At 43.8% G+C, this 21,302-nt stretch overlaps 1 protein-coding gene across 1 annotated transcript in view; it reads right to left on the bottom strand.

Moving 5' to 3' along the window:
• LARP4B (La ribonucleoprotein 4B) overlaps window positions 1–21,302 on the bottom strand; it is an 88,332-nt gene that overhangs the window by 21,174 nt on the left and 45,856 nt on the right. The window contains exons 7-10 of the mRNA XM_040645477.1: window positions 12,696–12,774; window positions 11,084–11,220; window positions 5,097–5,200; window positions 759–869 (exon numbers count right to left, since the gene is read on the bottom strand). Coding sequence (XP_040501411.1) covers window positions 759–869; window positions 5,097–5,200; window positions 11,084–11,220; window positions 12,696–12,774 — 431 coding nt within the window. The remainder of the gene's footprint in view (window positions 1–758; window positions 870–5,096; window positions 5,201–11,083; window positions 11,221–12,695; window positions 12,775–21,302) is intronic.

Below are 21,302 nucleotides of genomic sequence, written 5' to 3'. Positions count from 1 at the left end.
GTCCACTTATATGCGGACTTCTTTCGATAAACACAGGACAGTACTATGAATGTATTTTCTCCTCCTTACGATTTTCTTCACAGTATTTTCTCTAGCTTACTTTATCATGAGAACACAGTATACAATACAAATAACATACAACACATGTGCTGACTGTTGGGTTATCAGGAAGGCTTCAGGTAGGTCAACAGGAGAATATAAGTAGCTCCGGTCTGGGGAGTCCATAGTTCTACATGGCTTCCTCACCGTACGGGGTCAGCATCCCTAACTCCCGTCGTTCAGGGGTCAACTGTACTGGCATTCCCTGAAGCATGTTCACGTTTCCCCCAAGTGAGATTCCTCCTTTGGGCCGGGGAGACCACCTTCACTCCTTGCATTTCCTCACAGAGCCTCCCCAGGGCCTTTTCAACTATCTCACAACACACAATGATGCTTCGTGAAACTTAAAATTACGTTCAAATTTCCCAGAACACTTTCCAAATATTAAAACTTTTCTCTGCCCAGATGAGAGAACAGAACTCATTTTCATGGGCTGCTTGTCTTCCATGTCCTTAGGAAATAATGTCATATGCTTTCTTGCTACAAAAACTGTCTTCACAAACACACCTATTTCAGTTTCTACGACCTGGTTTCCTCCGCACTTTATAATCAAACTGAGGGCCACAATGCAGAGTAATCCCCAGGCCCCGATTTAGTACCCACGCGCTACGTGTGATGTATGGGTAACGCTGAGCTCCAGGCGGGGGGGAACAGCTTACCTGCTGTGCGTCAGCTTCGGTTTCAAATGTAATAAACCAATTATCATTATAGGCAAATTCACAGTTTATAAATTTCGGTAAATTGTCTCCTTTAAATAGCGCTTCTACTTCCTACAGGAAATAAAGAGGTAGAAATTAATTCTCGACTACGCCACATTTGTCCTTACCTAGTAGAAATGACACATACACTCAAGGACAGATCCTTAGACAAAGAGTCCAACATACGGACAGTTAGTAAGCCTCTTTCAGAAGACCTGAGGAGCTGAGCCTCGTTTCCAGAAGCAGGAACCCAATGTCACAGAAAATAAGTTCACAACTTACTGACAGCTTTTCTTCGTACACCAAGATACCATGAAGCTAAAGTAATTTGAAATTATCGTTTCACTGTACCAGAAAGCTGATAACTACACAACTGGAGAGCAAGGGTGGTAATGTGAGAAATTTAAACATTAGCTGAACTTTTGTTTTTGGCCAAGATGGAACAGATTACCTTCCCATGAAAACGATTCAAAACAAACAAAAACATATGAAAGAATAGTTTTAGACAGCAGAGCTCACGTCATGCAGGGCAGGTGAGCCCGGGGTGCCCATGGAGGCCCCACAGCCCAGTGCCAGGGAGGTGAGCGTGACCCGGCCCCACACATGCAGGGCTCTCACGGGGTCTCCCAGGGCTCAGCGTGCACCAAGAGCCCCTTGCAATGATTAGAGGGAACAGCAGCAGCACTCACGGGGACAGGGGTGTGTCTGCCCCCAACAGGCAGAGGAGGAAACACTCCCAACGCACAGGAGTTCAGGCACAGCATGCAGAAGGGCACTGCTTCCACCTGACAATACTCCTAAAGGGTCAAACTGAACCTCAAAGCCCAACACAGTTCCAGGAAACAATACAAAAACATTTAATAGCCAATAAAGTAAAATCCAAAATGCCTGGCATCCATTCAAAATTTACCGGGCACACAAAGAAACAGAAAAATAGGACCTGAAGGAGAAAAAAAAAAAAATCAACCAAATTAAACCCAAAAATGATACAGATCAAAGAATAAAAAGGCAAGAACATTAAAATAGTTCTTAGATATGTACTCTATATTCAAAAAGGCAAAGCCTGAGCATGTAAAGAGAGACACGGAAGAGGGAAGAAACAAAGACCCAAAAAGAACTTCTAGAATGAAAAATGCACTATGTAGGATTAGCAGTTAGTTAGGAACTTTGAAAAGAAGGGAGCAGAGAAAAAAACACGTGAAGAAATAACACCTCAGGAAACTTCATTCAAGAGACTCGCAAGCTACATCAAGATCCATCACCATCAAATTGCTTAAAATCTTCAAAGCACTGAGAAAAAGGGAGCAGTGCCGACATGCAGAGGCACAGAGACAAGAACGACAGACCCAGCCTCAGAAACAACGCACACCAGAACACAGAACAGCGTCTTTAGATACAGGAAAACACAAGCCTGTAATCCTGAGTTCTACGCCCAGAGAAAATATCTTCCATAAATGAAGGCAAAAATAAACATTTTCTCAAAAAGAAACGATAAGAATAAATAAACAAAAGAAAAAAGAAAAGAATTTCTCAAACACACAAAAGCTGAAAAACCTCCCTGCCAGGAGAGCTGCATCACAAGAAATAAAGGACGAAACAGACAGAAAGGAGACCAGAAGGAAGTGTAGACCTAGACATGGGCACGAAAAGCACTGTAAATGGTAAATGCTGGATAAATAGGAAACACATTTTTCTTACTTTTAATCTCTTGAAAAGCAAACTAACTTGTTTGAAGCAAACCTAACAACAAAATACTGTGTGGTTTAGGACTGACTGCACAGTGCGCCAGCCGGGCGTGGGAAGTGGAGCAACGCCTCACAAGGGGGAGCAGTGGGGTGCTATTAACTACAGGCAGATGAGGACCAGCTGAAGATGTCACTACAAACCCTAAAAGCAGCCACTAAGGCAAAACAAAGAGTTCTATCTAGTAAGCCAAAAAAGGAGACAAAAATAATGAATTTAACCCAAATAGGAAGGGAGGCATGGAAAGAAAGGAAAATGAGGACCAGTATAGACAGAAAGAAAACAAGCATCAAGGTGGCAAAGTTAAGCCCAATCACATTATTGATCACATGTGAACGGTCCCAACTCCCCACTTAGAAGGCAGAGATCCTCAGACTGGCTCAGAAAAGCATGACCCAACTCTAGGCAGCCCACAAGAAGTCCACTCAAAGTATGAAGCCACCAACGCGTTAAAGCACAGACGACGTGCCACGGCTAACAGGACTGGGGTGGCGCCATTGACACCACAGTCAAATCCAGAGCAAAATATTACCAGGGAATTGGGGCCATTTCATGAAAGACTATTAATCAACCAAATGAACTACCATTTAAAGAATTTTCCAACCACTGACAAGCACATGGCTACATTTAAACAGGAAGAGTGTTCTGAAGCCCCCGGGGCAGGTGGCACCAACCCGAGCAGAGGGGCTCCGTGCGGTCAGTGCTCCACAAGCTTCCTGTCCTCTCATTCAGCTTGGACCACTTTCCCTCCTTCCTTTCTGCTTCAACCCTTACTTTACTAAAAAACTAAAAAACTTCCATGGTTCAAGTTTGACAACAGACACAGGGTGTGCTGTTTGGAATAATATAAATATACCAAGATCAATGTCTGAAACTAAAAGTAGAAAATTCTTCTCGGTTATAGTCCTTACAAGTATCTCAAAGGACCTACGTGTTAAATATTATTGTGAGTTAATAAAGACATCCAGTTTGGTAGAAAGAAATAAGATGTTATTTCATATTTAGAACCTTAAAAAAAGGACAAAAAAATTCATTCCTAATTTTTCTTCACATGTAATACAGAACTAGTAAAAACAGCCTCAGCTGAACAGAAAGTAAAACTTGGTAGAACAATGCCATACTCAAGAAGGGTATAATTTCTTATGTTAGGTTTGTCAGAACCCTCACCTTTGTTACACTACACCAAGAAGTGTCCTTCATCCACCGGCACAAACACTGATCGATTTTCTCTACAGAGACGGTTCTTTTTTTTTTTCTTTTTAAAGATTTTATTTATTTATTTGACAGAGAGAGAGACAGCGAGAGAGTGAGCACAAGCAAGGGGAGTGGCAGGCATAGGGAGAGGGAGAAGCAGACTCCCCACTGAGCAGGGAGCCCGATGTGGGGCTCGATCCCAGGACCCTGGGACCATGACCTAAGCTGAAGGCAGATGTTTCACCAACTCAGCCACCCAGGCGCCCCATGTTGGTACTTTTTAAATTAGGATCTGCAGACCCCATCTACACGAAAACGATGTCCCCACCTTGTCCCCAGCTTCTGCACTGACACTGGCAGGGCAGCCAGATCAGACACAGGCTAGGCCGTGTTCCCTGAAGTCTGCAGAGTACACCTCTCCTGTCATGGAGATATTTGTTCTGAAAAGTCATTCAACACAGGGGTGTCTGGGTGCCTCAGAAGGTTGAGCATCTGACTCTTGATTTCAGCTCAGGTCATGGTCTTAGGGTCATGAGATTTAGCCTGGTGTTGAGCTCTGCGCTCAGCGCGGGAGTTGGCTTGTCCCTCTCACTCTGCTCCTCCCCTCCCCTCCCAGCTTGCACTTGCCCTCTCTATAATACACAAATACTTAAAAAAAAATTTATTTAACATAAAAATATGTTCTTTATCTTAACTTGTGGGTTTGTTATTTTTATTTTTTATTTTTATTTTTTTAAAGATTTTATTTATTTATTTGACAGAGATAGAGACAGCCAGTGAGAGAGGGAACACAAGCAGGGGGAGCGGGAGAGGAAGAAGCAGGCTCATAGCGGAGGAGCCTGACGTGGGGCTCGATCCCACAACGCCGGGATCACGCCCTGAGCCGAAGGCAGACGCCCAACCGCTGTGCCACCCAGGCGCCCCAGTATTTTTTAAGATTTTAGTTATTTACTTACTTGAGAGAGCGAGCAAGCGAGCGCATGGGAGCGGGGGGTGCGGGGCAAAGGCAGAGGGGGAAGCAGACTCCCCAAGGAGCATGGAGCCCAATGTAGGACTAGATCCCAGGACCCCGAGATCTTGACCTGAGCCGAAGGCAGAAGCTTCACCGACTGAGCCACCCAGGCATCCCAGCCTCTTCAGTATTTTTTAATGTGAAGTATATAATGGAGTTCTGAGACCAAAAAGTTTGAGTACCACTCTTACAAATGAATCACACTGTAACTAACAGTGTTTAAATCCTGGGAAGAAAGCGTTACTGTGTGTATTCTTTACAATACATCCTCTAAAAATACACAGAAGTAAACAAATAAAACAAACAAAAACCCACAAAAAACGTCCGAGCGCCCTTCAGAGGAGACTTACTTCTACAGGAGTGGACTCAGGTATTTCACGCAGGATCACAATGCAACGACTCTGATTTGGCCTTACTTTTTCTCCCTTCTCATCCACTTGGACTAAAGGTAAAGCTACAAAGAGAAGAAAAATGAATGGTAAAATACAAACATGACAACAAATCATCTGCGTTCTAGTTATGACGTAATCCAGACGCCCCGGTGTGATGTGCTGCATTACATGTCCTAAACACAATGAAGACACCTGTGTTCAGTGGGATACCTTACCACAAACCATCAGGTTTTACACCCATCCTGCAGGTGAAATTTCTCAAAACTAAGGAGCACGGGAATTTAAAGTCTTTTAAGAGCTAGAATAAACTTAACACCATGACACAAGGATTCTCAACAGCCCAAATGACATGTAGATCACAACTCAGAGTTACTGGCTTCCTCTACAAGGCCGTAACGTAAAATCATTTTCCGTCCTATGATGACTTTTTATTTTAAACTCACAAGGTGCCACGTGCGTCCCACACAGCTTTTCCAAGTGATGACATCCTCCACAACTGCAGCCCATGGTCAACACAAGGAGGGTGGTGTTGGGGCAATAGTGCTAACACAGGGACGGGCCGGATTCAGACCTCACGAGTTTTTACACACACTCCTTTTTGTGATGTTCTGTTTTGGTATCACATGCAGATTCCAGTCACAACACACCACGACCACAACCAGGGCTCGGAGCTGTCCATCCCCACGAGGACATGTTGCCAACCTCAGGAATGGAAGACTGACTTCACTACAGGTTCTACTAATACTGAAAGGACCCTAAGGAAAATATTATGAAAAAGTTCCTGCTAATAAACATACGTTAGACAACTTACATGAAATAGAAACATCCTTAAAGATACACGCTACCAAAACTCACTCGGAGACGATAGTCACCAACACAGACCTGGATCTGAGAGAAAATTCTCAAGGCCCACGTGGTGTCCCTGATGAGTCCTATCAAATGCTTAAGAAAAAAATAAAACAATTCTATAGCACAACCTCTTCCAAAATACTTTAAGATAACACAGTCCAATTCCACCTATGAAGCCAGCAGCTCTCTGATATTCAAACTAAACAAAGACAACACAAAGCAAGAAAACCACAGACCAATATCCCGTGAACATAGATCAAAAATTCTTACCAAATTTTGCTGAACTGAATCCCACAATATATAAAAATGGTAGTAAATCATGACAAGTGGGGTTTATCTCAGGAATGAAAGACTGGTTTACCAATCGGAAATTAGGCAATGTAATTCACCACATTAATGGACTAAAAAACAAAAAAAACATATAATTACCTCACAGATGCAGACAAAGTATTTGGCAAAATCCAACATTCCTGAAAAAAATTTTCAGCAACTTAGGAATGGAAGGGAAACCTCCTCACTTAGGAAAAGTCAGCATCTAGTGTCCTACTAAAGACAGGACAAAGCAAAAACACCAACTCTCTCCACTTCTGGTCAATACCACACTAGAAGATCAAGCCAGGGTAATCATGCAAGAAACAGAAACAGAACGCACCAGACCGGGTATAAAGAGGTAAAACTTGCCATTCATAGGCAACAAGCTTATCTCTATGTGGAAAATCTGAAAAAATTTCCCAAAAAACTAGAATTGAGGAGTTTAACAAAGTTTTAGTACACAAGATCAACATACAAAAATAAATGGTATTTCTACATACTAGCACTGATGAAAAATTGAAATAAAAACATGATTTAAAATTGTGTCAAAAACAGGAAAAATTCTAAATCTGTTAAGATACAGACAACCTGTACATTGAAAACTGCAGAACATTACCAAGAGAAAATTATAAAAGATGTAAATAAATGGAGAGATACCATGTTCATGGAATGGAAAACTCACTATCGTTACGATGTCAATTCTCCCCACATTTATAGATTCAATGCAATCCCAATAAAAATGTTTTTGAAAAAAAACATCGATTCTAAAATTCATATGGAAATGCAAAGCACTTAGCAGAGCCAAAACAAAGCTGGAGACTCTGCACCTACTTTAGGGCTTCTTACAAAGCCAGAGTGATCAAGACACTGAAGTGCATGTGTTGAAACAGAGACAGATCAAGGACACAAGGCCAAGAGATAAATGCGCAGTGTGGGGACAGATGATCCCGACAACGGCACCAAGTCCAACTTAGTGGAGAAGGGAGAGTCTTTCCAGCTAACAGTGCTGGAACAGTTGCATACCCACACGTGAGGGGGGCAGAGAACTTAGATCCATACCTCAAACCACATACAAAGTTTAGCTTAAAATGGACCACAGGGCTAAAAATGTAAACCCTAAAACTGTTAACACTTCTGGGAGAAAACCTCCGTGACTTTGGATTAAGCACAGATTTCTTAGATACAACACCAAAAGCAAGAGCCATAAAAGAAAAACATAAATTGGACTATTCAAAAAATTCAAAACTCTGCTGTTCAAAAGACACTATTACTAGCAGAATAAAAAAGAGAAGCTAGAGACCAGGAGAATGTATTTGCAAATCACATACCTGATAATAGCGTATATCCAAGACATAAATAATACAGATCTCAAATTACAACCCCCCAAAACCTCAATTGTTAAGAAACCTAATAAAAAGGGGGGGGGGCATGTGAACAGACATTTCAGCAAAGATAAAAGAAGAGCAAACAAGCACATGAAAAGATTGTTCGATGTCACCAGGTATTAGGGAAACAGAAATGAAAATGGCAGTAAGATAAAATTAGAGAATCTGCAAGTAAAATGCCCATGCATGGGGCGTGCTGGCAAGGGTGTGGAGCAATGGGGCCGCATAACGGCAGGGGAACACCCACTCTGGAGACAGGCAGGCAATTTCACAAGTTAATACACCTCCCACACCATCCCAGCTACCGACCCAGAGAAACGCAAGCCTCTGTGCACACTGAGACTTTCACGCCAATGCTCATGACACCTTATTTGTAGTTCTCAAAACCTAGCAATAAACAAGTCTATCAACCAAGTCTAGCTACTGAACGGAACAGGACTCAGAAATAAAAGGCTATAAAAGCTACTGATACACTCAACAATAATTATGCTGAGGGTAAGAAACCAGACCCTCCCCCCAAAGGCTAGTGCATGACTGATTCCATTTACATAAAATTTTCAGAAAATGCACACTAAGGTACAGTGACCAAAAGCAGGTAAGTGGTTGCCTGGAGCAGGAGGAAACATTCGGGGGTGACAGTATGTTCATTATCTTCATTATGGTAGTTCTGCGGGTGTATAAAGATGTCGTAACTTTACAAATGTACATGTAAACCATGTGTAAATTTAAGGTGTGTAAATTCCACCCCCAGAAAGAAAAACAAGACAATAAACAAGGACTGGCGAAACTCCCCGTGCCTCTCATCCCCCAGATTTGTCCCCAGTTTGTGTGCCCCCAATAACGTTCACCTTCAATCAGGAGGGTCTCCCCCTCAGGTCTTTATACTCGTACCCCTGGACCTCTGAACCCATGAAGAGCAGACTTCTATTTATTTTACTCATACCTAAACTCTACATAGACGTTACCATCTCGTACATACGTGAAACAGGCTTTTATATTCAGCACTGCGATTTTAAAATGCAGTCTTGTTGAAAATGTAGCCTACTTCACTTTAATTGTTCTAATATTCACTGTGAGGCTCTATCACAATGTATTTATTCATACCCTGGTGACAAATATCTGAGTCTATTTTTAAATTAGCAATTTCAACCATATTAAGTGTAAAAACAAAGCATTTGAATCATTCTGTACAATGCACTATGTACCATGTGTATTAGGACACAAAAACACAATTTATGCAATTCAATCAACACCAGAGTTTTGGTGCTGTACTAGGGAATATTCAAATTAAAATAAAATGTTATGAAGTGTCTACTGTGTATCTAACATGATACGTTAGGCATTCGGGGCATGGGGTAAGATTTAAACAGATCTCTGCTCACAGAGGCTTATTTATGTCACCCTCTCCAGACAACTACATGCTAACCACACTATTCATTAGGTTATTACATATGTACATATATTTCTGTCTAAAACTGGAGTGAAAAGAAGCAATTAGACGCTCAAGAGCTGAAGGCAGATGGACAGGAGGAACCACTACAACTCCAGACCCCCCACCGACAGGGTAGTGGCAGGGATGGCAGAAGGGTGAGGAGGGGGCAGGGCTGTCGGTCCATGGAGAGAAATGGCTCCCTGCAGCAACCACACAGGGCAATTCAACATCCTCGTGCTCTGCATGAATGACTCCTAGCCAGCAAGGGTCAACTGAGAAATCACCCACGGGGCAGCCAAGTTTCCAAGGAATGCCTAAAAGAAATAACTACATCTGGGGCTCCTAATAATAACCAAAGAATGTTAACCGAGAAAGTGCTTTGAGGTTAGGAAAGCCACTGGCCTTTATAAGTGGGTTACACAGAACCAAACTCAACCGATTCATCAAACAGATTTTAGTTCTAAATGGAGTGTCAAAAACAAAGCAATGCTGGAAAGCATAAAGCTATCTTGGGAAACAGTGGTTATAATTTTCAGAATTCAAACTTCACAGATCATGTCTGCTTGTTTCTTCACTATCTGCTCCAATAATTCAATGACCTTACAAAGTCTGCCTAGGAATAGAAAGCAGAGAACTTTTATTTGTGAAGAGAAATCCAACAAAGTTTTAAGATAAGATGTCACCTATTCTTCTATGAGGTCGAATGCACATAAGAAAAAATCATCACTACCTGTCAGCCATACCAGGGAGAGCATGGAAACACTGCTGCTTAAGTGTCAAGTGACGGAAAGTCAGAGTGGTGACACGGGGAAATGGGGTTTTAATTCTGGCATGAAGGATATCCCCTCATTTAGAAATATTTGGGGGGCGCCTGGGTGGCACAGTCATTAAGCGTCTGCCTTCGGCTCAGGGCGTGATCCTGGCGTTCCAGGATCGAGCCCCACATCAGGCTCTTCCACTGGGAGCCTGCTTCTTCCTCTCCCACTCCCCCTGCTTGTGTTCCCTCTCTCGCTGGCTGTCTCTGTCTAATAAATAAATAAATAAATCTTTAAAAAAAATATTTGGGGCAGGGGGAACATAATGTACACTGTGTTCTTTGTGAAGGACTCAGAGCAGCCCTGAGAAGGGAGAGTATAGCAATAATTCATCTGGTACTTGCAGTCCTATTACAGAAAGTGACTTTTTACAATTAAAAACAACTCCATTTGAACAGATATATAATATATAGTACATTGAATTTAACTCATCCCCAGTGAAGCCATCCGGGGCGTCAGGGAAGGGTGGAAGCAGTACAAAGGCTCTCAGAAAACTCCGGGCAGTGGTGGTTCTCCGGACGTACATCGAGGCCCACACCGACACAGCTGTGCACCGCACGCACACGCAGCGCAGCTCCCTGGACCTCAGTTATAACCTCAGTCAGACGGTGTCTTCAAAAACATACGACAAAGTAGTTAGGTTGTAGATGCCTCAATCAGCAAACCACAGCTTCAAGGCCCATAGTCCCCGAATCCCTGCAGGTCTCTGATGTAATGTTTAAACCTCCCTCTGATGTTACCAAATGTTCAAGAAACAACTTCACTCACAATATCCCTTTCAAGAAAAACAGTCCTATTTCACCAAAACTTTAGCAGGAACTTGAAATTTAAAGAAGCCCTTTTTGTTGCTAGAATGCTAATGAAAATGAATTGTACTTTCCATCAAATACCATCATGTCCTGTATTTTTCACCAACATCACAGCAGTCACCCATCTCCGCAACAGCCTTTCTTATGCCCACTCGGTCATCTGGGATATACGGGGTCTGAGATATGGAGCCCATCGACACCCCTTACCGGACACGGGCCAGCCAGAGAGGTGAAGGAACACCACACTTGTCATCAAGTACCTTAGCACTGAATGGCTATGGACCTGAACGGTCACACTGCTGCGAGACCACGCACGCGTCGGCCCAGACCGCCGTTTACTTACACCTCAGCACTTCCACAATCAAGTTCATGTCAGTACTGAGCTTCTTGACATGGTCCAGGTTAGCTACCGTGGTGATTGGCACATACTGATCACTGTCCATCTGCGATATAAGGTACATGTCACTAGCAAGGTTCTCCCTGCGGAAAGAAGACAATAGCTTTTAATGACTCCTTCTTTCAAAGGACGCTTCCAAAGAGGTACGAGCGTGGCATGGCCGTGCTTCAGAGTTACGTCAGAGTTCCCACCCCATCTGTTTCTTGTCACCTCTCTGAGCTTAAGTAAAATTTTTAAAGACGTGGGGAGGTAGGGAGAGCAAAAGTGTAGTGCGCTTTTTACAATCACAATTAATGAGTGAGTAATCCCTTATCTTTGTTCTAAAAAGTGTTTGAGTAGCTTATTAAAAATACAGAAACGGTTTTTTTAGGTAAGAAAATCCAGCTGAAAGAACACAAAGCTAAGAAAGCCATGGGAAGGCCAGGAAAGGCTGGTGCACAAGTGCCTGCTGGGCTTGCTGTGCCATCGGGAACACATGCAGCCAGGATTACAGAGCAGCAGTCACGCAGGTAGTCTGCAGGCGCCAGCAGCTCAGGGGAAGGGGAGCCACTTGCTGGGGTTTGGGCCTACGGTGATGCTTCTAATATGAAGTCTCCATAAACAGGACAATGGGCTCAGAACATCTCAACACACACACACTGATCCCAGTGAAGGCCGAGGACAGTCTCGGAGATCCATAAAGGGCAATGCTGCTCTGTCCCCACCTGTCAGGTAGTGCAGGGGGACAGAGCGGAGCTCTTGCGAGGTGCAGACCCCACTCTTCCACCTCACAGAGCATGCCCTGAGGCCGTGTGCCGGGGCCCTAACTGGGGAGGTGTCGGCCAGGCAGGAAAGCTGGGGCACCCACCCTGCCCCACCTCTCCCCTCCATGCAGCCCCACCGTCTCTACAGCGGCCCTCCTCAGACGCCTTGTGAAAGTCTGAAGGCAGGTCCAGAGAAACACTGGGAAAATCGCCATAGCTGAGAGAAGACCTTACACATGGCCCATCAGTTACTTTCACACTCAAAGAAAACTACATTTAACCCGATCCCATCTTCCCGTATGTGTGGTTCTGCTACTTTGAACTTTAAAGGTTCTACTCCCTTTGTCAACAGAAAAGGTACTACTCAGGAGAAAGGAACAACTAAAAATATGAGTAGTCCACACACAGAACAATTTGCTCCTGCAGGGTTTGGCGTACTGGGAGAACTAGGATAGGAAATGTGTTCTCGAACTTCGCTGTGCTCAAGAATGTCTCTGTGAGACTGATGACCGGAGGCCCCACCCTCAGAGTCTGATTCCGTGGGATGGGGGCATGGGGTCACGGCCAGGACTCTGAATTTCAAAAAGCAACCCAGGTAGACCATCACGATGAATGTATGGAGAACTGTGAGGAACACTGGCCTAGATGACTCGGTTCGGTTCTCCAGCACATCAACGGCTACGGCTACTCCATCTTCTCCGTGTCCTATGAATATACCAGCAGATCTCTACCCCTTCTCCACAGCATCACATCCACACATAACAGCCAGTGCAGAACCCCTGAGCAGGTACTAGAAAAACCACCGGCATCCTTACCTAGATAAGCAGAATTCCAATGTCTTTTTAAGTACTTCCCGGGGGTCCTCCTGGCTTTCCGGCTGAGACTCATTTCCTCCTACACAAAAGAAATGATCAACTCAGGAAAAATGGCTTAAAATTTACCAAGCAGATCAGATGATTCACCACTGATTCTCAAGGTTTTTTTGTTGTTGTTTTTAAAGATTTTATTTATTTATTTGACAGAGAAAGAGACAGCCAGCCAGAGAGGGAGCACAAGCAGGGGGAGTGGGAGAGGAAGAAGCAGGCTCATAGCAGAGGAGCCTGATGTGGGGCTCGATCCCAGGACTCTGGGATCACGCCCTGAGCCGAAGGCAGACGCTTAATGACTGAGCCACCCAGGCGCCCCTCATGTTTTCACTATACATATTAATTCATCTACACTGTGCATAGGCAGTCCACTATTTCACCTACTAAGAAAAGGAAATCAGAGGCAAAAAACTTAAAATCCCCTCTCCCCTAAACAAAAACAATAGTTTCAAAAATAATATGAGGAATAATGTTAGCGAAGTTTAGAGGTCCTTCGTTCCCTCCCTTCGAAAAAGTCTAAGTTTATTTAATACCTTGTCTCAATTCAAAAAGGACTTTCAAGTAGCCTACAAGAACACAGACACTAAAACAATAGTAAAATATAAAGGAAAGAATAAAAATAAGGAATAAGATAAATACAGGCCAGAAAGATAAAGGCACACAGGCCATAAGGACTATGCAGTCTGCACACTAGAGCCTTATGAACTTGCTTTTAAATGTCCAGGCAGTCAAAGCTGCAAGTGGGAAGTGCTGTGTTTCAGAGATCCTACGGGAGAATACCAAGTAAGCAGACCTTCAACACGAGACAGAGGCTGGCATCAGCTTCTGGAGGAGACTTCTCCTAAGACGCCAGATGGCACTGTGGGTGACATGAGCATGTGTCCCACAAGGCACTGGTCAGGGACCAGACAGTGAGCTGGAGCTCAGGGTAAGGCCCTGGCACCCCCAGCACCCAAACACCATGAGAGCAGGATTTTCATACTGGAGTTTGGGGTGAGGTCCCTATTTTTTTAGGTGGACAAGATATCAAAGGCACTGAAACATGAGAACTAACAGTTTTTCATACACTTCTATGTAGATCTGCATAATCCTATATGTGGAATTTTTTAAAAGTCAAAGACCATCAAAAAGTAAGGACAAAGTGGGGCATTTATTAACAAGTAAGGACAGAGAGCTTGTGTCTGTTTTATGTAGAGCTTTAACAAAATCCAACCCCAACCAGCATAAGCAAACAGACAATAAAACAAAACAAAACAAACAAACAAACAAAAAAACCCACACCCAACCAACCCAAAACAACGAAATAAAACCAATGGACTTGAGGAGGCTGGAAATTACAAATGGCCCCTGAAACACAATCTAATGTCATTCCTTTGTCCAGAAAGGCCTCTCCTGAGCACTCTAAATTCACATGCCACCACATATTTCAGACATTTACTGTCTCTTGCATGCCAGTCACTCTTGCACCACTGTTTATTCAGCCTAGAGAAGGCAATCCACAGTTGAATAAATAAACATTCAACATACAGTCAGGTACAATCAGACACAAAGGAGAATACCACAAGGCCTGGGAGAGCATGCCAGAGCTGCTCCAGACATGCCAGCCAGAGGGGTGCTGCTCCAGAGGCGGCATGGAGCAGAGCCCAATGGAGGAGACAGCAGGCCTCTCTGGCATCTGGGGAAGCACATTCTCTAGCAGGGGTGCAGCAAGGGCACAGGGGAGCACACGAGAAATGAGGCCACAGAGGCAGGGAGGGTGGGTGTCACATTAAGCAGGCCTTGCGGGCTACAATGAGGACATGAGAATTCTAACCCAAATGTGACAGGAAGCCAATTTACATCCTGAAGAGATTGCTCTGCTCTGTGCTGAAGAGGGAAGCAAAGAGCCTTGTCGGGATGCCGATGCAACAATCAAGGATAAACTAGTATTTGGGACTATTCTAGGTGAAGGCTGGGACTTGAGCCAAAAACACAGGAAGAGTCCAGGTCTAGGACTGACCCCTGGACGTGCCCATCTCCTACGGAAAACGGAGAGGACAAAGACAGCGAGACGGGACATGGGGTCAGCCGGAAACGGAGGCCACAGCAAGGTCAGGTGAGGAAAGACATGGGTTCCCCACTCGGTCTAGCAGCACATCACTGGAGGCCTGGATAAAGGCAGTGCTAGTGATGAGGCTAGGGTAACAGTCCACCTGGACGGGGCTTGAGGGCGCATGAGAGGCGAGCACATAGAGGCAGCTGTTCCAGACGATGCTTCTGGAGAGTTCTGGAGGAGGAAGACAGGATGTCGAAGGCAGTCTCATGTAACATAAGAGAGGACAGAACTACGTGGAAGACTCCTCACACAGCCAAGGAAGGGTCTCTTGTGGACACAGGAGTAGAGGGGTCACAGACAGAGGATGTGAGACGGACAGGTGTCAGGGTGTAAAGTACTCTTCTGACAGCTCCAGTCCTCACAATTAAGACACAGACATGAGGTCATCTGCTTCTAGACAAGATAAAGAACAACCAGCAAAACAGCTGGAAACAGAGGGGGAGTGCCACCAGCAAGATGGCAGAATAGGAGGTCCCCACTCATGTTCCCCTCAGCAGCAATCTGGCATCCATCCTCCAACAAAAATGCCCTATGGGAGTTCTGGTATCCAGGGAGGAGACTGAAACCTGGGTGCAGTCCAAGATAAGCAAAGCCGTTTGAGAAGGCAGGCCCTGCATCCAGGCAGCTGACTTGCCAGAGGCCCCAGCTACAGACCCAGAAAGGCTCTGCCCCGAACACTTGGCTACAGTCCTGTTTGGCTTGGTCCTGTCCCCAGCATCATCTGCCAAGAAGGAGCCTTGCCCATCTAAACCCCGGGTCACAGGCACACAGACCTCAGTCCTGGCTGTGGACCCCACAATGGCCCAAGACCCAACTCCAGCCCCTCTGGGCTGCAGTCCAGTTGACATACTCAGACTGCAAGTAGAGCACGGGCCCTGGAAGTGGGCTCCAGCCACCCTCCGGCCAGTCCCTGAGCAGGTCTGTTGGCCAAGGGTCCCAATGAAAAATGCCTACAGTTAGTGCCCCTAGAGACAGGCCAGCCAACCTCAGCTAAGGGCGGGTCCTGAAGCGCACCTGTGACTTGGCTTCAGCCTCTCCCAGCTGCACCACCAGTCCACAAGCACTTCTGCCCACCCCCAGAGTGCCCAGGGATCAGGTGAGATGCATACCCCACTAACAAGTCCGCTAACCGCTGACTCTACTGCAGAGACCCAGGAGCAGCCTTGTGACCCAGCTCCAACCCATCACAACTGCGAATGCAGAGGGAATGCCATCAGCCTAAACCCACAGGAGAATGTCCCTGCCTGACAAATCCAGTCTGTAAAGACAGGAAAAGGTGTTTCCTCCTTCAAATGCACAGACATCGCAACACAGCTACAAGAATCAGACACATATGACACCACCAATGGAAACTAACAAGGCCCCAGTAACTGATTCCAATGAAACACACACGGACAAATGGCCTGACAAAGGATTCAAAAACGATCACCTTAAAGAAACTCCGCGAAATCCAAGAGAACATACACACAACTAAATGAAATCAGGAAAATGATGCAGAAGAAAAAGTAAGACGTTTAGTAATGAAGCAGAAACCACAAAAAAGAACCAAACAGAAACCTTGGAGCTGAAGAACACAAGGATAAACCTGAGAACTCAATACAGCACTTCCACAGCAGGGTCAAACGTGCAGAGGGAAGACTCAGCAAATGCAAAGCCAGGTCATGTGACATTAGCCAGTTAGAGGGACAAGAACCAAGAATGAAGACCAGTGGTAAGTCTATGTAACGGGCACCATGTGCCAGTCTGCACACAAACACCAACAATCTGTAAAAGAGATCGAGAAAGACCAAAATACCTATGAATGAATTCAATCAAGGAAGCGAAAGACCTGTACCCTGAGAACTACAGACACTGATGAAAGGGACGGAGTAAGACACAAATAAATGGAAAGATAGTTCATGCTTATGGATTGCAACAGTACCATTAGAATGTCCATACTCCCAGAGCAATCTACAGATTCAATGCAATCCAACCCAAAATTCCAATGGCATTTTTCACAGAAACAGAGCAAACAATTCTAAAATTCTTATGAACCCACAAAGACCCTGAATAGCCAAAGCAATCTCAAGAAAAGAATAGGGGCATAAATGCTCCCTGACTTCAAAATTTTATTACAAACCTAAGTAATCAAAACAGGTTGGTATGAAAATAAAAACAGACACAGAGATCAGTGAACAGAGTCCAGAAATAAACCCACACATATACAGTTAACTGATTTTCAACAAGGCTGACAAGAATACTCAATGGGGGAAAAGTGTCTTCAATGAACGCTGTTGGGAAAATTGGACCGCCACATGCAAAAGAATGAAACTGAAGCTTTATCTTACATCATACACAAAAATCAACTCAAAATGGATTAAAGATGCACATAAGACCTAAAACTGTAGAACTCCTAGAAGAAAATGTTGGGGAAAAGCTCCTCAGCATTGGTCTTGGCAACGACTTTTTGGACCTGCACCAAAAGCACGGGCAACAGAAGCAAAAACAAACAAGTGGGACTACATCAAACTAAAATCTTCTGCACAGCAAAGGAAGCCATCAGCACAAGGAAAAGGCAGCCTATGGAATGGGAAGAAAATATTTACGATATCTGTATTTATCTGATAAGGGGTTATATCCAAAACATAAAAGAAATTCATTCACACTTAACAGCAAAACCAAACAAAAACCTGATTTAAAAATGGGCAAAGGGGGCGTCTGGGTGGCTCAGTCGGTTAGGAACCTGCCTTCAGCTCAGGTCACGATCTCGGGGCCCTGGGATCAAGTCCCGCATCGGGCTCTCTGCTGAGTGGGGAGCCTGCTTCTCCCTCTCCCTTTGCCCCTCCCCCTGGCTCATACTCGCTCTCTAATAAATAAATAAAATCTTTAAAAAAAAAAAAAACTGGGCAAAGGACCTAAATAGATATTTTTCCAAAGAAGGTTTACAAATGGCTAACAGGTACATGAAAAGGTGCTCAACATCACTCAGCATCATTAGGAAAACTGAGAATCAAAACCACAGTGAGATATCACCTCATACCTGTTAGGATGGTTATCATCAAAAAACCAAGATAACAAGTGTTGTGAGGATGTGAAGAAAAAGAACTGTTGGCAGNAATGCAAACTGGTGCAGCCACTGTGGAAACCAGTATGGAGGTTCCTCAAAAAGTTAAAAACAGAGCTACCCTACGACCCAGCAATCCCACTAGTGGGCATACATCCCAAGGAAATAATCAGGATCTTGAAGAGCTATCCGTGCTCCCGTGTTCACGGCAGCACCATTCACAGCAGCCAAGACAAAGGAACAACCTAAGCGGCTGTCCGCAGATGAACGGATAAGGAAGACGCGACGTATATACACACTGGGATATTAACCATAAAAAAGGAGGAATCCTGCCATTTGAGACAACATGAGCATGGAGGCACTATGCTAAGTGACATAAGTCAGACACAGAAAGGGAAAAATTACATGATCTCTCCTGTATGTGGAATCTAAAAAGTCAAAATCATACAACCAGAGGGCAGACCCATGGCTGGAAAAGTGGGGACAATGGGGAGATGTTGGTCACAGGATACAAACTTTCAGTTATCAGAAGAATGAAGTTCTGGGGATCTCAGGTACAGCACGGTGACTATATTTCACAATACTGTACTATATACTTGAAACTTGCTAAGAAAGTAGATCATAAGTGTTCTCAGCATACCAAAACCAGAAAAACAAAAACACTGTGAGGTAATGGATGTGTTAATTAGCTTGATTATGACAGTTATTTCACAGTGACTATGTAATATCAAATGATCGATGTTGGATACCTACCTTAAACATATTCAATTTTTACTTGTCAATTACACCTCAGTAAAGCTAGAAAAAACTGTGACCTTACCCCTTTTCCCTTACACTGTTTCCTTATGCTTTTGTCTTTTCTATCGTAGTTACCATCCTCTTACCTTATCTATCACAAACTTATTTGTTATGTGTATTAGTAATTGTCTGTCTCTGTGAAACAGATGTAAGCTCAAGTAAAGCAGGGGCTCTCATCAGTTCTATTCACTGAGGTATCCCAAGTAAATGGGGCACACGGTGGGTTCTGAATAAATATCTTCTGAATGGAAAAACAAAACAGAGTAAATGAAACAAGTTTTCCAGATGTAGGAACATAGGTCCCTAAGAGATATGAGACATACAACTTTCCCAAGTCTGGGCTCAGCAAGTGGGACGGGAAGCCAGGAAGAAGTCAGTGGGTATGCTGAACTAAGAGGCACAGAAGAGGGTGCCAGGACAGGATGCACAGGGAGGGGGTCGAGAGAGAGCAGCAGAGGGCCTCTCAAGCAGGCAGCCATGTCACAGCACCGGTGTGACGCAATCCCTGGCAGTGGGGAAAAATCACGGAAAGGACCAGAAGCAGCATGCATCCCTCCCTCACACAGGGCTGGAAGCAGTGCCTGTTCCCACCAGCTGGACCAGAATACCACAGGTGCACAGAGTATGGGCTCTTGCCTCAGGGGTGGGAAGTAACTGGCCCCTGACAAACCACCATTCCACTCCTGCCTAACAAATCTTAAAACAAGATTTAAAAGGATCAAATTGTTTCCAAGTAAGTTAGATGCATCCTGGAACAATAATCAAACTATTTAAAGAAAGAACAAAAACATTAAGTACCTAACCAAAAATTACCATGAATGTCAAGCAGGAAAACTGACCCATTAACTAAGAGCGAACTAGCCAGAACAGTCGACACAGGTGTTAACACGAACTGACTAACACATTATAATGGCAATTGTGCACATGCTTCAAAAGTTAGGTAGAAACATGAAAAATACTGAAAAGACCCAAATCGGACTTCTACAGATGAAAACTACAATGTCTGATATTAAAAATATACTTGATGGAATTAACAACAGATTACACATTGTAGAAGACTAATGAACTTGAAGATATACCAGAAACTTTCCAAAATGAAACCAAGAAATAAGAATTTTTAAAAAGGACAGAGGATGGAGTGCCTGGGTGGCTCAGCTGGTTAAGCATCTGCCTTCAGCTCAGGTCATAGTCCCAGGGTCGTGGGATTGAGCCCCACGTCAGGCTCCCTGCTCAGTGGGGAGTCTGCTTTTCCCTCTCCCTCTCCCCCTGCTCGTGCTATCACTCTCTCTCTCTCTCTGTCATATAAATAAATAAAATCTTTAAAAGCATATATATATATGTATATATACTAAAAAAAAAAAAAAAAAGAACAGAGGATCAGTGAGCTCTGGGACAACTTCAAGGGTCTTAATAGAGGAACAACCAGAGATCAAGAAAGGAAAGAAATGGCTGGGGGGCACGGGGGGGGGGGCAACATTTGAAGAAATTATGGCCCAAATTTCACCAACTCTGGTGAAAACGTTTGTAAATCACAGATTGAAGAAGCTCAATGAACACCTACCACAAGAAACACAAAGACTGCTTTTAAGTTACATCGTGATCAAAATGCCCCAAACCACTTATAAAGAAAAAGGGCTTGACCAAAAAAAATCTAACAACAGAGAATTCTGCAGGAAGCAAAAATGAATGTAAACTAAAGATAGTTTCAGATACACAGAAGCTGTAACAATCCATCACAGCAGATCTGCACTACAAGACACATTCAAGTCCTTTAGGTGGAAGCAAAAGGATACCAGAAGGAAGTCTGGATTTACACAAACGAAAGAAGACCACCAGAAGTGGTAACGGTAACTACAGAGCATCCTCCTAACAAGAGCAAAATACACATTCTTCTCAAGGGGAAAGGGAACATGTACTTAAGATGGCCCAGATTCTGGCCCACAGTACAAATCTTAATAAATTTAAAGGGATTCAAGTCATATGAATTACTTCCCATGACTATAAGGAGATTAAATTAGAAAACCAATAAAAGAAAGTTCCCCAGAAAATCCCCAAATATCTGGAAACTAAATACCAGACTTCTAAATTACCCATGGATCAAAGAAAAAAATTAAGAAAGAAATCAGAGATAATTTCGAACTGAATTTTTTTAAAAACCACACCTACAATATACCAGAATTTGTGAGACTGTGCTAACAGAGTACTTTGGAGACTTATGGAAGAAAACAGCTACCCCAGAAAAGAAGAAATGCCTCCCATCAATGAGCTCAGTTTCCATTGTAGACACTAGGGGGAAAAAAAAAATCAAACCCCAAGTAACGAAGAGAAAGTTGATTACACAGATCAGAAGAAAACCAAGGAAACAGGAAGGAGAAAAACAATGAAACCAACTACTGGTTCTTTCAGACCATCAACAAAATTGACAAATCTCTACACAGATTCATGGGGGGGATGAATTACCAGTAACAGTAACGAGTTAGGTGACACAGCTACAGATCCTACAGAGGGTGAATAAACACAGTACTATGAGCAATTCTAAGCAACGGAGTTGATACTTTAGATGAAGTGGACTGAATCTTTATAAGACCCAAGTAACTAAAACTGAAACCTGAGCAGCCCT

The sequence above is a fragment of the Ursus maritimus genome, unplaced genomic scaffold (assembly GCF_017311325.1).
Source record: "Ursus maritimus isolate PB19 unplaced genomic scaffold, ASM1731132v1 scaffold_31, whole genome shotgun sequence".
Classification (NCBI taxonomy): Eukaryota; Metazoa; Chordata; class Mammalia; order Carnivora; family Ursidae; genus Ursus; species Ursus maritimus.
Note: the sequence above shows the minus strand (reverse complement) of the source record. Positions and strands in the feature narration are given on the sequence as shown.